General features: G+C 45.0%; 1 protein-coding gene across 2 annotated transcripts in view; it reads left to right on the plus strand.

The window, feature by feature from the left end:
• The window catches only part of CHD7 (chromodomain helicase DNA binding protein 7), a 146,169-nt gene that overhangs the window by 71,492 nt on the left and 58,613 nt on the right, over positions 1-16,064 (plus strand). For both annotated transcript variants that reach the window (XM_077270544.1, XM_077270545.1), the window contains one exon: positions 13,647-14,056. In XM_077270544.1, coding sequence (XP_077126659.1) covers positions 13,647-14,056 — 410 coding nt within the window. The remainder of the gene's footprint in view (positions 1-13,646; positions 14,057-16,064) is intronic.

Here is a 16,064-nt window from a genome sequence, read left to right on the forward strand (position 1 = left end):
CGATATGCAGCTGACACCCGGCCGCGATCGGCCGCGCTCCCCCCGTGAGCGCCGCTGATCGGTGATGACGTACTATCCCGTCGGTGGTCATACGGGCCCACTCCACCTCGACGGGATAGTTCGTCAGATGTCAGAAAGGGGTTAAAGAAGTTGTCCACTACTATAACCTTTTTTTTTTTTTTTTTCATAAATCTTGCTATTATGTGCCACTGAAAACATCTACTGTGTTTATTTTAGCAATATTACCTTTTATCATGCTGTAGCAGCACATCTTTAGTGCTGGATTCAGCTCTCATGGGGTTAATCGACAACTTCCTTTCTCCTGAGTTATTGTGCTCTAATACTACAAGTTCCATGATGCATTGCACTGTTACTAAGCACGAACCTACCACACCCACTCCAAAACACACCCAAACCCTCCCTCCTCTCCCTCCTCTAGCTTCAAAAAGATTTGTGATGTCATTTCTGTCCAACCTCCTCTTTTACATTTGTCCAACCCACACTCCATTACACAGATAGATAGATAGATAGACATAGATATATCTGTATCTATCTATCTATTTCTATATATATGTCCATATCCATGTTTCTAAACCTCTAAACCCCTTCACCCCTGGAGCTTTTTTGTTTTCGTTTATCGCTCCCCTTCTTTCCAGAGCCATAATTTTTCCGTCAGTATGGCCATGTGGGGGCTTATCTTTTGCGGGACAAGTTCTACTTTTGAATGACATCATTGGTTTTACCATGTCGTGTAACAGAAAATGTGAAAAAAATTCAAAGTGCAATCCCACACTTGTTTTTTGCTTGGCTTTTTTGCTAGGTTCCCTAAATGCTAAGGCTGTGTGCACACGTTGCGGATCTGATTGCAGATCCGCAGCGTTTTTTGCCGCACTGAATTGCATCAAATCCGCAGTGTAGTGCACAACCAATGTAAGTCTATGGGAGCCGCAGACTTGTTGTGCACATGCTGCGGAAAAAGCCGCACCAAAACCACACCAAGAACTGCATCAAAACCGCACCAAAAACTGCATCAAAACCGCACCAAAACTGCAAAACTGCACCAGGTTTTGATGCAGTTTTTGGTGCAGTTTTGATGCAGTTTTTGGTGCAGTTTTGATGCTTTTTTTGGTGCGGTGTTAATGGAAAATGTGCATGATTTGAATGGAAACATGCCTGAAAAAATGGATTCCAAGGCTGGATTCATCATTTCACAGCTCAGTTTCATACGTTTTTTTGCCGGATCCGTCGCTGTGCGGTTTTTCGCCAGACAGAAAAAACGTTCCTCTGTATGTGTTTTCCATCCGGCGGAAACAGCTTTTTTGACGGATCCGGCAAAAAACGGATGAAAAACGTGTGGCCATCAGGCGCAATCCGGCGCTAATACAACTCTATGAGAAAAAACCCGATCCGGCGGAAAAAAATGGATCCGTTTTTTTCAAAACTCGCCGGATTGTGCCTCACGGCAAAAACCTTGATGTGTGAAAGCCGCCAAATATATGGATAGATACATCTATGTATCTATAGATATATCTATCTATAAATATATCTATGGATAGATATATCCATAGATATATAATAGAAAGGCCGATGTTTCTAAGGCCTCTTTCACACTAGCGTCGTGCACTGCACGTCGCAATGCGTCGTTGTGGAGAAAAAACTCGTCCTGCAAAGTTGTCTGCAGGATGCGTTTTTTTCTCCATAGACTTTTATTAGCGACGCAGCGCGACGGACCCTTACCGATGCTAGTGTGAAAGCAGCCTAAGGCTACTTTCACACTTGCGTTTTTAGCAATCCGTCTTTTTGGGAAAAAAACGGATCCTGCAAATGTGCTCGCAGGATGCGTTTTTTACCCATAGACGTGTATTAGTGAAGGATCGCGACGGATGGCCACACGTCGCGTCCGTCGTGCAACGGATGCGTCGTGTTTTGGCGGACCGTTGGCACGTCCGTCAAGTCTGCCACTTTCTACCGCGCATGCGCGGCCAAAACTCCGCCCCCTCCTCCCCGGACTTCAGAATGGGCAGCGGATGCGTTGAAAAACTGCATCCGCTGCCCACGACGTGCACAAATTTCACAACGTGCGTCGGTACGTCGGCCCGACGCATAGTGATGGACCCGTACCGACGCAAGAGTGAAAGCGGCCTTAATGAGCGTTTAATTTAATAAAAAAACGGAAAAAAACGGCGTGGGCTCCCGCGCAAATTTCTGCGCCAGAGGGGGAAAGCCGACGGCCGGGGGCCAATATTTGTAGCCTGCTATGAATATCAGCCCGCAGCTGTCTGCGTAGCCTTTACTGGCTATTAAAATAGGGGGACCCCCCCCAAAAAAGACGTGGGGTCCCCCTATATTTTATAGCCAGAAAGGCTACGCAGACAGCTGCGGGCTGATATTCATAGCCTACAGAGGGGCCATGGATATTGGTCCCCCCCCCTGCTACAAATACCAGTCCGCAGCCGCCCCAGAAATGGCGCATCTGTAAGATGCGCCAATTCTGGCACTTAGCCCCTCTCTTCCCACTCCCGTGTAGCGGTGGGATATGGGGTAATAAGGGGTTAATGTGACCTTGCTATTGTAAGGTGACATTAAGCCGGGTTAATAACGGAGAGGCGTCAATAAGACGCCTATCCGTTATTAATCCAATACTAAAAAAGGGTTAATAAAACACGCACACATTAGGAAAAAGTATTTTAATATTCTTCATTTAACCATACTTACCATACTTCAGCGCCTGCAAAAAACGTAAAATAATAAACCGCATACTACCTGTCTGCCGTAGTCCAATTAATAACGAGTGTCCCACGACGATCTCCCCTATAGAACAGTGACATCGGGTGATGTCACTGCTCTATAGGACCCTCAGTGACACACTGACAGGAGACAATGGCTCCTGCAGTGCATCACTGAGGTTACTAAAGTTCACTGGTCTCACTTTATGGCAAAAAGCTGCGTGGGAACTTCCTCACACAGCAATGCCATAAAGTGAGACTAGGGACTATTTTCTCACAGGGGCGTAGAAATACATTGTGGGGAATACATTGTGGAAGGATACCTTCCTCCCCTCATTGTGTTCCTGGAGCCCCTGGAGAGTGGTTGCATCAGCAGATGCTCCTGTTCTCCACGGGAGATCGTCGTGGGACACTCGTTTTAATTGGATTTCTGCGGATCAGGGAGTATAGTGTTTGTTTATTATTTTAATATTTTTTACAGATGACAATGGCTTCGGGGATCAAAGTGATAAGTGATGGTGAGTATATACTCTGTTATATGTACTGTATGTATGTATGTATGTATGTACTGTATGTATGTACTGTATGTATGTATGTACTGTATGCGGCATGCCGCATGCCGGCGCATGTCGTCGCATGTCATCGCATGTCGTTGCATGTCGCATGTCATCGCATGCTGCATGTCGTCGCATGCTGCATGTCGTCGCATGGCGCATGTCGTCGCATGCCGCATGTCGTTGCATGCTGCATGTCGTTGCATGCTGCATGTCGTTGCATGCTGCATGTCGTTGCATGCTGCATGTCGTTGCATGCTGCATGTCGTCGCATGCTGCATGTCGTCGCATGCTGCATGTCGTCGCATGTCGTCGCATGGCGCATGTCGTCGCATGGCGCATGCCGCATGTCGTCGCATGCCGCATGTCGGCGCATGCCGCATGGTGTCGCATGTCGTCGCATGGCGCATGTCGTCGCATGCCGCATGTCGTCGCATGTCGTCGCATGGCGCATGTCGTCGCATGGCGCATGTCGTCGCATGCCGCATGTCGTCGCATGTTCTGTATGTGTTCTATGTATGTATGTACTGTGTGTTTTTTTTTTTCTTCGTTTTTTTTTTTACATTCAACACATTAGCCGGATGATGGGACTACTACTGTCCCATCATTGGCTAATGTGTCACTCACTGTCACTGTAGCAGGTAGAGCCCGATGGGACTTGTAGTCCCATCGGACATGCCTGCACACAGAGACAACGCCGCCGCCGCCACCACCACCGCTCAGCCACCTTCAGCACCACGCAGACCCCCGCCGTCGCACCGGCTGCCGCCGCCGGTACAGTACAGTACACCGGCCGCCGCCGCCAAGGGACCAGCCGCCGCACATCTCGGCAAGCAGATCCCAGCACCAGACACCTGCAGTGCACAGCCCCGCCCGCCCCCAGCACAGCACAGGCAGCCCACAGTCCCACCCACAGCCCAGTCACTCTTGAGTGACTGCTGACTGTGCGGCTGGGACACACCTGTTACTGACGTCACGTCAATTTCCAGAGTCTGGAAATTGACGTGACGTCGGCGGAAATTAGCGGTGGCTGCAGCCTCGGGGTCACGTGACCCGGACTCAGCCACCAGCATAGCGCCGCTCACAGGCGAAAAAGGCAACGCAAGGTATTTACAAAATTCGTCAGGGCCCCCGGGGGGATACATTGGGGGGATAATTGAAAGTAGTGGACAACCCCTTTAATTTCTCAGAGGAATACATGAGGAACAGGTGTTCCAGAATTTTTGAAAGTAGCATAAGCTTTATTTTCAAGTTTGCCTTTCCGGAGTAGAAATAAGCTTGGTACGTAATGGTGGTCACATTGGTGGTCACATAGGTCATTCATCCATCTTCCAAATCCATTAAAGGGGTTGTGTGTTGCTGTGGGTCCCACTTCCAGGGTCCACACAGATCCCATGGTCCCTGTGTGCGCAGCACAACACCATTCATATCTGTCTCAGGTGGCAGGAGCCACGAAACCTGGGATAGGTGATGACTTCTATTTATAGTCCATGCTCTTGGACAGGAGCACAGCTCCTTTGTGCTGAAAGCATGCACTACCCACAGCAAACACATGCAGTAGTGGTGCGCATCACTGCCGTCATAAAATATATCCTCCTTGTAGTTTTCCAGAAAATGGCAGCAGACAGTGAACTTCCCATCCTTTTATTGTCAGAGTAAACAGAGCTGTGCAAACATTGCAGGATCAGCTCACCATCTGCTATAACATATCGTACATTTAAAGGGCAACTTCCCGTCAGATAGAAATCCATACTGGCGTGTGGTGGAGTGGCTGCACAGCTCTCCTCTCTCCTTCCTAGATCGTATTGTACAACTGGGCGTTCCCATCATTGTTACCCGAGCTGGAGGAGGATGTACAGCGCAGCGGTTATGTCTGTCGGCTGCAGCCTGCGGCATTAGTCACTGCCTGATCTTACTCTGTACCTGACACATTGGTTTAGTGTGTGAGATTCATGATGACGCATTGTGCAACATCACAGTTTTTTTTTTCTTTTAACCCCTTGTGTCCTTGCTGTTCTGCAAACATGCACAGAAAGTCATGGCATGCGTTTTAGCCTTCGGCCGTATATTTTGGATATGTGTAATATTTCTCTCGACTGTATGGCGTGAGTCACGTGGAGAGGCGCTGACTGACTCTTCTGGGACCACTTTTTGCAGTGTTGTGTTTTAGAACCCCCCCCCTTCACACACACCCTTACTAGTTGATCAGCTACTCTTCCAGTTTTACTCTCCCAATTGGTCCTGGTGCTGAAGGTCCTAGTGCCCTACACGTTGGTGCTGAAGGTCCTAGTGCCCTACACGTTGGTGCTGAAGGTCCTAGTGCCCTACACGTTGGTGCTGAAGGTCCTAGTGCCCTACACGTTGGTGCTGAAGGTCCTAGTGCCCTACACGTTGGTGCTGAAGGTCCTAGTGCCCTACACGTTGGTGCTGAAGGTCCTAGTGCCCTACACGTTGGTGCTGAAGGTCCTAGTGCCCTACACGTTGGTGCTGAAGGTCCTAGTGCCCTACACGTTGGTGCTGAAGGTCCTAGTGCCCTACACGTTGGTGCTGAAGGTCCTAGTGCCCTACACGTTGGTGCTGAAGGTCCTAGTGCCCTACACGTTGCACTTTGCATACAGTTCAGCTTTCACTTTTTTTATTTTTCCCCGGTCCTGAATATTCTGTCATAGCCAGGGTCGCAGTTTCAGCTAGCTTTCTTTGGCTATGATGCATTCCTGACTCCTTTGGGAGTGATGGTTTGGCCTCACTTTATAGCATGTTAATCTATTTAGGCTCCAGTCTTACAAGCAGAGCCATTCTCCATAAGTGTTTCCGACAGGTCTGATTATAAACCGTCGTTCTACGCTCTCACCTTCTGTCAAGCCACTCGCTACAGAGATGCATGAGGGCTTGTTCAAGGTGACCTTTCCTTGAAGATCCCTTAATGATGGCTCCTAGCCTGGCTATTTGGTAATTGTGCAATGTACAGATTCCTATCGTCATGACTAGAGAAGCGTGCCAGCTTTTTTGCATCACCTCTGCCTGTGCCCATATAGTCCCGAAGTCTCGTACTGAAACCAGAAGCCTATGACCCAGACCACAGGAGAATATACAGCAACTCCATCACATTTCTCTGCACTGTAATAGAAAATAGTCTTGAAATATATATAAGAGAAGACTACAGAAATCCCCTGAAGCTGGGTAGTTTTTGGGCATGACATTTGCTTCAGAAGTTTTTTTTTGATCCTGTGCCCAGGTGAAATCCTTTTGACCAATTTCTGTAGGTACTAACCTTCTTACACTGGGAGCATCCCTACAAAACATGCTGCTTTGGAGATATTCTGACCCAGCTGTCCATTCCGCTCTTTACGCTGTCCATTTGTTTGGCTTCTAACAGAGTTCAAGTATCCCACCCCTTAACAAGAGCCCACCTATTTAAAGGGAATCTGTCACCAGGTTTTCGTTGTGTAATCTGACAGCAGCATTATGTAGGGTCTGAGGGTCCTAATTCCAGCAATGTATCACTTTTTTTTCAGGGTGCAGTAGTCATACTAGAATCATCTTCTCTGCTGCAGATCTAGCAGAGATCAATTGTTGGTGTATATAACCCTTCCCCAACACTGATTGGCAGATTTCTGTGTATATTGACATAAAGCTGATAATCCGTTCTGGGGTTGGGACTGGACTAGGAGGCACGAGGCTCCTAGTCCTCTAGTGATAAAGCACTGTATTGAAACCGCAACAGCTCAGTAAGTGTCACATCATGGGATTCGGGGTCTCTGCTTCTTCATCACTAGGCTCTATGATGACATAGCAAAAATCTGATGACAGATTCCTTTTTGTTACTGCTGATAGTTTTTTTTTTGGAAGATATTTCCCATGGGTAATGTCTTGTTTCTTCAAATGTGCTTTACTTGAATAGATCTTAAAGTAAAGTTAACAAATGACAATTGTGGTGCAACAACACGATTTTCGATCATTTGGAAACTGTCTTTATACAGGGGTTGTCCCTTTAAAAAAAAAAATCCCCCTTTTCAGTGTAGACATTGCTGGTCTAGTTGATTGGTGGTATGTACAGCTACTAAGATTTATTCTTGCTATCTCCGAGGCCAGTGTAGGCAGATGGCGTGGAAGTGGCTGCTCCGTCTGACCTTCTTTTTAGATATTAGATGTTTTGAATCGACTCCGATTGCCGTCTCCTCTCCCCATGAGCTGGCTCGCAGACTAAAATATTAATGATCTACTTTCAGGAATACTTCAGCATAAGTGGTTGTGTTTCAAATAACCTACTGTACGCTCTCACAGGAAGGATTTGGCCAGTGGCAAGCAGTCTGATGTAGGGGAACCTTCAATAAATAGCATCGTCCTTCAGTATCGTAGTGTGGAGGCTGTGGCGGCTTTACTTATGAAAGCGCCCTATAGGTAAATGATGTCTGCAGGGAAGGGTTAAGTAGGGTTGTTTGGGTATAATCCGGATTGAAAGCACGCGGCCTTCCCCTAGTGTTACCTTTGTACCTTTCATTGGATTAAATCCTCATCCTGCTATCTTTACATAATAGACCCCGTTTGCTGTACACCGAAAGCCTATGTCACTTGCTTTGTGAAAAGTTGCGCTACAGGCGGCCGGTCACTGTCCTACTTTGTAGCATTAATTTGCTGCTGGAATATGCTAAGCTTTGCTGTAGGTTTTATTTTTTTTTTATATAGGTTATTGAAATGTTTTGTGTTTTTCAAGGAAAAATAACAATCTCCATATCACTAATTCCAATGTACTACTCACCACTTTGCCCAGATGGGAAACGTTGCTGAATTATTTTTTTTTGGTGGGGTTTTTTTTTTGTTTTTTTTTGGGCATCTGAGATTTTACTGCTATTTCCAGAATATATATATATTTGTATAATCTGCTAAAGGTGCAGACAAAACATTCTAAACAGGAAAACCACGCACTTACAATTTATTTCTTCCCATAGTTTGGAAAACTACAGCCTGCCCAAAAACTGTAGCGGGTAACCGCACACGGATTGTTCCATGCGGCACAGCTGTAGTTCAAATAGCAAATCCGAGGCAGAAACACAATGTTTTGCTCCAGCTTTCTGCTGTGAGGTCCGCAGTAAATGGGTCACATATATATATACATGTTCATACAAAGTACGGTAAATGCTCAGAACTATTCTGAAACGAAAATTACATGGAATCCTCCATCTGATGAACTGATCCCACTCATACGACCGTATGATGACTGTAATTGTCCATTTGATAATTATAGTTTATTTTTGTATACAAGCTATACGGCCGGCCAAAATGCATTATTTCCTTTTTTAGGCCCCATGCAGACAGCAAGACCCAGTGCCCTGAGCCTGTAGGGTGGCGTATGGCGTCGCCACAGGTGGGTGATACAAAGTAGTTCATGTCACGACGTGTAGTGCCACAATTTTATTCTCGCAACTGTGTATGGATTGATGAGAGAAAACCCTGTGTATCTAATCGATTGCACATCGGGGTAAGGTATGAGCTCTACGGGCACCAAGTCATCATCCCTGCAACACAAATCCGGGATGCTTGTGATTTAGTTACCGGTATTAAAAGCGTTCTCTAGGATTGGTACAGATGTCTCACCGCAGACTTGTCTGTTCAGTAAATACTTTACATACCTGAAATGACAAATTTAGACTTTTTTTTTTATTTAGTTTTTTAGTTCTGCATTGTGCATGTTTTCTGTTGCTTCTAGAAATGTATTAATTACTAGTGGGTTACCAATTTATAGTGTACCCCTATCTAGGTAAAGATGACAGTATTGACCCCTTACCATAACGTCACAAAATCTGGCCAGGAGCACCATACCAGGGCATGTGGTACACAGTCGGCATCTCCCTGTAAAAGCAGAGACTGTCTTATTTCCTATTAGTTGCTGTTGATGTGTTTTAATGCCATTGTCGGTCACTGACCACAGCTATTAAACCTCTTAATCGCCAGTGCGTGCTTTCACTGGCTTCCATCATCTCGCCCCGCTCTCCTCAGTCAGTGCTGGAAGACTCCCAACACTGCCATCTTTGTCCCTTTGGGAAGCTGAGGCCGGCTTCATAGCAGAAATGTCATTTTGTCTATATTTATTTTACTCAGTGTACGTAAAGATATTCCACAGCTCTTTTCGGACAGACATCACTGTCCCCATTGGGGCTCACAGTCCGTTCCCGATCAGTTGTAGGATTAAACTGGGATATCTGGAGGAAACCCACACAGACAGGGAGAACATACAGTGGATTGAACTCAGGTCTGCCAGCCAACAGTGCTAACCACTGAGCCACGGTACTGGCCACAATACAATCGCACTGCGGTACACAGAACATTCCATCAAACGATCGTAGGGTCAAGTCTCCTAAGGGGGGTAAAATATAGTTGTTAAAAGAATGAGAAAAAAAAATGAAATGCTGTAGAAAAAGTAAAGTGCAATCCCTACACCCCACTGCATTATCCAGTCAATAAGAAATTTAAACAAAAAAATACATATTTGGTATCGTAGAATTCGGAGAAGTCCAATATATAGAATTAATTAATCCAAACTGTAAACGCTGCAATGAAGACATTTTTTTTCCCGCTACTTTTAAATAAAATAAGCAAAAAATATAGATGTTTGGAACCATAGCAATCACAATGACCTAAGGAATAATGTTGCCAGATCATTTTTGCCACATCGTGAACATCTACACTAGCTTCCCCCCCCCCCCCCCCCCCAGTACTTTGTATGGTAAAGCAGTGTCATTGAAAATTACAAGTTATCTTAAAGAAAAGCCGTCACGTGACTTGTTATGGCTCTTGGAAAAAGGGCATGAAAACACAGAACTTTAAAAACTTAAATAATTGGGAGAAGGCGTTAATAACATTTCCATATTGTAAGAGCTGACTGGTCTGCACCTTCTAAGCAACCTGAGACTGTCCTTGCCTCCTGTAATGCCGCCACACCCGGGACGTCCTCTGTGTAGCCTCTGTTGGCCACGGTCATCCTTCCAGTTACTGCAGGGGGAAAGCAATGGCTCCTTAGATAGAAAGGGGGTCAGATCACCATAGAACCGTATATAATGGACTGGAAAAATACTGTAGAACTTAAAACACGCCTACCTCATTCACAGAACCATGGCGATTTTTCTATCCAGACATGGAGATATTTGTAAAAATCAATTGGTAGACATTTGCTGATGCCACTTGGTGCATTGCCGCCCCGATTTCCGGAACTGCTCCATACCTGTAGACCCTACATTGTGTTGCCCTGCCCCACCTCTCCATAAGTTCTCATGTGTCCAGTGAAGTAGGGAATCTCCTGGCGGGCTAAACTGTTCACATCTGCCCTATATTTATGGGAAATTCCGCTTTCCCCCATGTAAATGAGCACCTCGCACCTTGGTTGTGGAAAGGAAATCGCAACCAAAACTATTGAAAGACGTCACACCTAGTTCACACGGGGGTTAAAACACATTGCTAGTGTGAATAATTTTATCAGAAAAGCCAAGCCATTTCAAGCGTTTGTTATTGTGGCTGATGTGTTTCCCAGCTACTAGTTTTAGGGTCACAGCTGTTGGGGTGGGGATGCACAGTTCACTGATGTCATCAAACGACTCTTCCACCCTGAAACTGTAGTTGTTCTTCCAACCCATGGTCCATTTTTGTGCCAAGTATCAGAAGTTGCAGAGTTTATTAGGCCCCGGAGTACCCATGGAAAGCCTCACCTCTTGTTTTTTAAGGGTTTTTCTTTTTCATGCTGATGACGTAGGTGATGCCGATAGAGCCTTGACCAGTTTTTTAGACTTTTTTTTTTATTTGTTTTTGTGGGCATTAAAGGAGCTATGCAGTTGGGCTTTTTTTTCTGAACATGATTAGGAGAGACCATCTGTTCTTTGTTAAATGTTTACAGAAACAGCTTTCCCTAGAAGATGCGAGACGTTGCTGGTCTACGAAACATTGCTAAACTTCATCTCCCCACCCCCCACTTATCACTGGTTTGTGTTTCAGATTTTACATAAACATCTATTAGTGGATGTGGAGTTTCCGCTCTGTATGGTATCTGCTCTTTTCATACATTTCATAGACCTAATCGGTTTGTGTCTGGCTACATCTGACGCTTTATAGGACATGATTGAAGAGATTCGCTGAGTCTTGTAAACCCAATCGGACTTAAGGGCCTCATACACATCTGAGAAAAGTCAGGCGAAACGGCAGATTTCAGCCATAATGAAGGAGCATTGGCGAAACGAACGATTGTTCATTTTGACCGATGACTTACCGGTAAATGTCCATTACCACTCAAGAGGCTGATCGGACATTTTGGATTTTTCTTTTCAGCTGATCATAAACTTCAGCTTTTGTCGGCCGAAAAAAATCCAACATGTCCTTTGTAGTCTGAGATGTTTTTTTTTTTACCCACCAACAATCATTCCTCTGCCTGGATTTGTCTCGTGTATGGAGGTCTTCATGTTCTTGCTTCATTAAAATTTTGTTCCAGATCATTACCCAACAGTCAAACGATACAATTGTTTTATCATTGATCACATCTTTTCTGCAGGTCTAAGTATAATCTTTGGTCGGCAGCACATCTTCCCCTGTGTAAACATGAACTGTGCTGCAGACTTTTATGGAAATTGTACAGAACCAACAAACGTATGAATGTTTGTTCCTTTCCAACCCTCCCAATAATTGCAGCACATATAATGTTTTGTGATGAATGCTGATAGACTTGCTTTTAATCTGTAAAACGAGCCTAATGCTGGGTGTGTATGTGTAGGTGCGGATTAGTAAGCGATCGTTTTGTAGCCTGAATACATAGGCCGACTGCACTTTTATGCGCATAAAATGGCGCTTTGTGTGCAAAGTATAACCTTGTTCTCAGCAGCGCAACACCGGAGGATGTGCTGCCTAGAACTATAATAATCACATCTGACAGATGAGCATTTTGCTTCTTCCTCGGGTGATTCCCATGCTGTTTAGATGCACTGATTGTTGGGAACAAGCATGCCCAATTATTGGCCCATCATAAGTTTTCCTGTTAACATCCAATTTATGTTTAATTTTCACATATACTTTTCATTGGGAGGAAAAAAAGCTGCAGCCTGCCACCTTCTTTCTCTTTCTTTTAGTGGGTCCAATTTAGATTCTGCTGAACCTCCTTTGTTATGAATCAGTAGGCAAATCCTAAATGAAATGACAATATTGCAAAGCGATTTAAAGGAAATTGACCTCTCCAAATACATCCAACTATATATCGCGATCCTACACACATACAACTGTAAACCAGCCCTTAGTCAAGAACATTCATGTGAATGTCTGAACTACAATAATCCTAATTTGTAAGTTCACCTTCCTCTGTCGGTAAGCCAAACCTCCGACTCCTCTATTTCCATGACACTGACTCCACCAAAATGGGCCCAGACTCCGACTTCATGACTCCGACTCCACAGCCAAACCTCCGACTCTTCAATTTCCATGACACCGACTCCACCAAAATGGGCCCAGACGCCGACTTCATGACTCCGACTCCACAGCCAAACCTCCGACTCTTCAATTTCCATGACACCGACTCCACCAAAATGGGCCCAGACGCCGACTTCATGACTCCGACTCCACAGCCAAACCTCCGACTCCTCAATTTCCATGACACCGACTCCACCAAAATGGGCCCAGACTCCGACTTCATGACTCCGACTCCACAGCCAAACCTCCGACTCCTCAATTTCCATGACACCGACTCCACCAAAATGGGCCCAGACTCTGACTTCATGACTCCGACTCCACGACTCCGACTCCACAGCCAAACCTCCGACTCCTCAATTTCCATGACACCGACTCCACCAAAATGGGCCCAGACTCCGACTTCATGACTCCGACTCCACAGCCAAACCTCCGACTCCTCAATTTCCATGACACCGACTCCACCAAAATGGGCCCAGACTCTGACTTCATGACTCCGACTCCACGACTCCGACTCCACAGCCAAACCTCCGACTCCTCAATTTCCATGACACCGACTCCACCAAAATGGGCCCAGACGCCGACTTCATGACTCCGACTCCACAGCCAAACCTCCGACTCTTCAATTTCCATGACACCAACTCCGACTCTTGACTCCACCAAAATGGTCTCCTACTCCACGACTCCGACTCCACAGCCCTGCTTCCTCTGTTACAATGACGCCAGTGGCTTTGACCATCTGGACCCTTACAAAATGTCCACAATTTCTATAATAGAAGTGACTTGTGGTGTTTCAATATAGTGTATCATATACCACATATACTGCTGCTTGGAAGACGGTAAATTAATTTTTCTACTCCTTATGGAATAGACTGTATGTAATGTTATAGTTCGACTACTACCATTCTAAACAGTTAATTTTCTGTTTCAGCATTCCCCATCGGAACCTTTTCTTGATAACTCTGTGCCGGATATGACTCGACTTGGTGGCCCCAATGCTCCTTTAATGACCACGGAAGACTTTTTGCCGTCAATGCAGTCTCAGCCTCCGCAGAAGAAAAGGAAGAAAAAAAACAACCACATTACTGCGGATGGTAGCAAAGTTTTCGTGCTGGAAGGTTTCCCAGGAGAAAACCCAGAGTTCTTAATTGAGGGAGCACCAGATGGGAAGAAAAAGAAAAAGCCCAAGGTTAAAAAAGAACCCAAGGAGCCAAAGGAGCCTAAAGCAAAGAAAGAGCCAAAGGAACCCAAGGCTCCTAAACAACCCAAAACTCCCAAAGAGCCAAAAGAGAAAAAGGTGAAGTCAACGACACCAAAAGCAAAGACCAGCAAGAAGGCAAGGTAAGCACAAGCCATGGCTTTATTCCAAGGTGTAGCCATATACTGAATTGGTAAGATAGTGTTGTGTTGCATATAAAGCTAAGTAATGCTTTACTAATTGGTAATAAATCCTTTAAGACCTACAAACATTCTCATATTTGTTGGTGAATGTAAACTGGCATTGGCAGAAAGAGAAGGAAACTCTCCAAAATAGTGTTGGTTTACACACACATCCAGCCTCTTATGTTGGCACATCACAAAGTGGAAGTGGGTGCGCTGTAATAATTCGGTGACGGCCGGAAATCTTCCTGTACTGGACATCACCTTCTGTATTAGTCCTGTTCGGTCATGCATCCATTGTAGATATTGTAGCTCTCGTTTCTCCTGTAGAAGTTCCATTGGTTGACAACTATCCGTTCACCTTTCAGACACATTTTACCTTTTACATGTACAAGTCATTTACAGTCTGTGCTGAGGTTCACAGCTGTATTCACAATTCCACAGGAGTCAGAGCTGAAATCTCCATCTTGCTTTCCGTCCCCTGAATCTGCGCAGTGATCGGGTGTTGGAATAGCATCCTCCCTGCACTATAAAAGCACAGATGCCCCCTATGGGAGTTGTATGTAAATTGGCCTTGTTGATTGTTTCCTTTGGCAACCAACAGAAGTGCTAGACTGTAGTACGAGGGGTTGGGTCCAGCTGCTATGTTTGAGGCACCTGTTTTGATTAGTAAGCCTCCTCAGTGTCATGTGCGCGTGTGTCAGATAACCTCTTGGAGCCTACTAGTCACAAGAAACACCTTGGATGGCCAGTGACTACCACTGTGGAAATTAGACCAAGGTCCTGCAAATCTTTCTGCTTACCTCTGGTACGAAACGAACAATGTAGTGCATTTAAAAATGTATGCAGTATTATGTTTTGGGGTTTTGTAGCTGCACAAAATTAGATTGTGTGAAATGTTCTATAAATCTTATATGCCACAATATGCCAATATTGTGGGTTTCTACCAAAGAGAGAGAGAGAAAATGAGAGAAAAAGATAGCTCTTGCCCTTCCCTTTCCCCATCTGTGTTGGCACATAGCTACAGACATTCTTTAGAGGACGGTCTATTTCATGTCTCCCACCACCTCTTTTTGTCACATCTGATGTAGAAACAGAAGGGGGCTGGTTTAGCTAGTGAAATGAGCCAGACAGCCAGTCCCCTTCACACACGTTCCCGCTACAGACGGTTGGGTATATTATATGGCATTTCATATACAATGAAACTTGCTGGGATAACCCCTTTTCTAAACTAGTGTGAAACGTGGACCTATGTGATCAGAACTAGCTTTATTTCCTGAGGCTGTAGTGTTCTGTCTTTTGCACAGTGTATTGTAGTAGTAAATTGGGTATATCCATCTGTTTAGGTGTAACTAGTAGTTGCCAGTAAGGCATTAGGATGTACGGGTAAAGTCTAATTTTTGTGTTCACATTTCAAAAATATTTTACAACTCCTCGGAACATCTGAACCTGCCTTTCAAGCTGTGGCCAGTGTGGGAAGTATATAATTTCCAGATGGAGGCACAGTCTGAAGTACCTAATCCAAATCGGCTCTGAAACACTGTTTTCATTAGGATTAAAATATACGTCAGATTAGTGTTAGAATTTACAATGCTTTCTGAGAATGTTACAGTTTTCAGGCTTTGTGGAAAAGCTGTTTACTAGGAAGTGTCTGCACTTTGCATTTCCTGTCTTGGAAGAACATCCGCGCCATGTATTTCCATGTTCAGGGATGCGTCCAGAGATGGATGTGCCTGGAGATCTCTCGTAATCCGGTTACGTTTACAAGAACAACAATAAAGTTTAAACAATTTGATACTTCCTAAATTTTTGGGAGATTGATATCCACATTAAAATTTCTCCAAGCCTCTAGGTGTCTTTAAGAATTTGGACCTTCTCAAAGCAGACCTAAGTAAAGGAAAGATCGTTACTCTAAGATTCAGAGGTGATCTCTTTTATAGGAGCTGGCTGCACAGGAGCTCGTTATTTC

Source organism: Ranitomeya variabilis, chromosome 6 (assembly GCF_051348905.1).
Source record: "Ranitomeya variabilis isolate aRanVar5 chromosome 6, aRanVar5.hap1, whole genome shotgun sequence".
NCBI lineage: Eukaryota > Metazoa > Chordata > Amphibia > Anura > Dendrobatidae > Ranitomeya > Ranitomeya variabilis.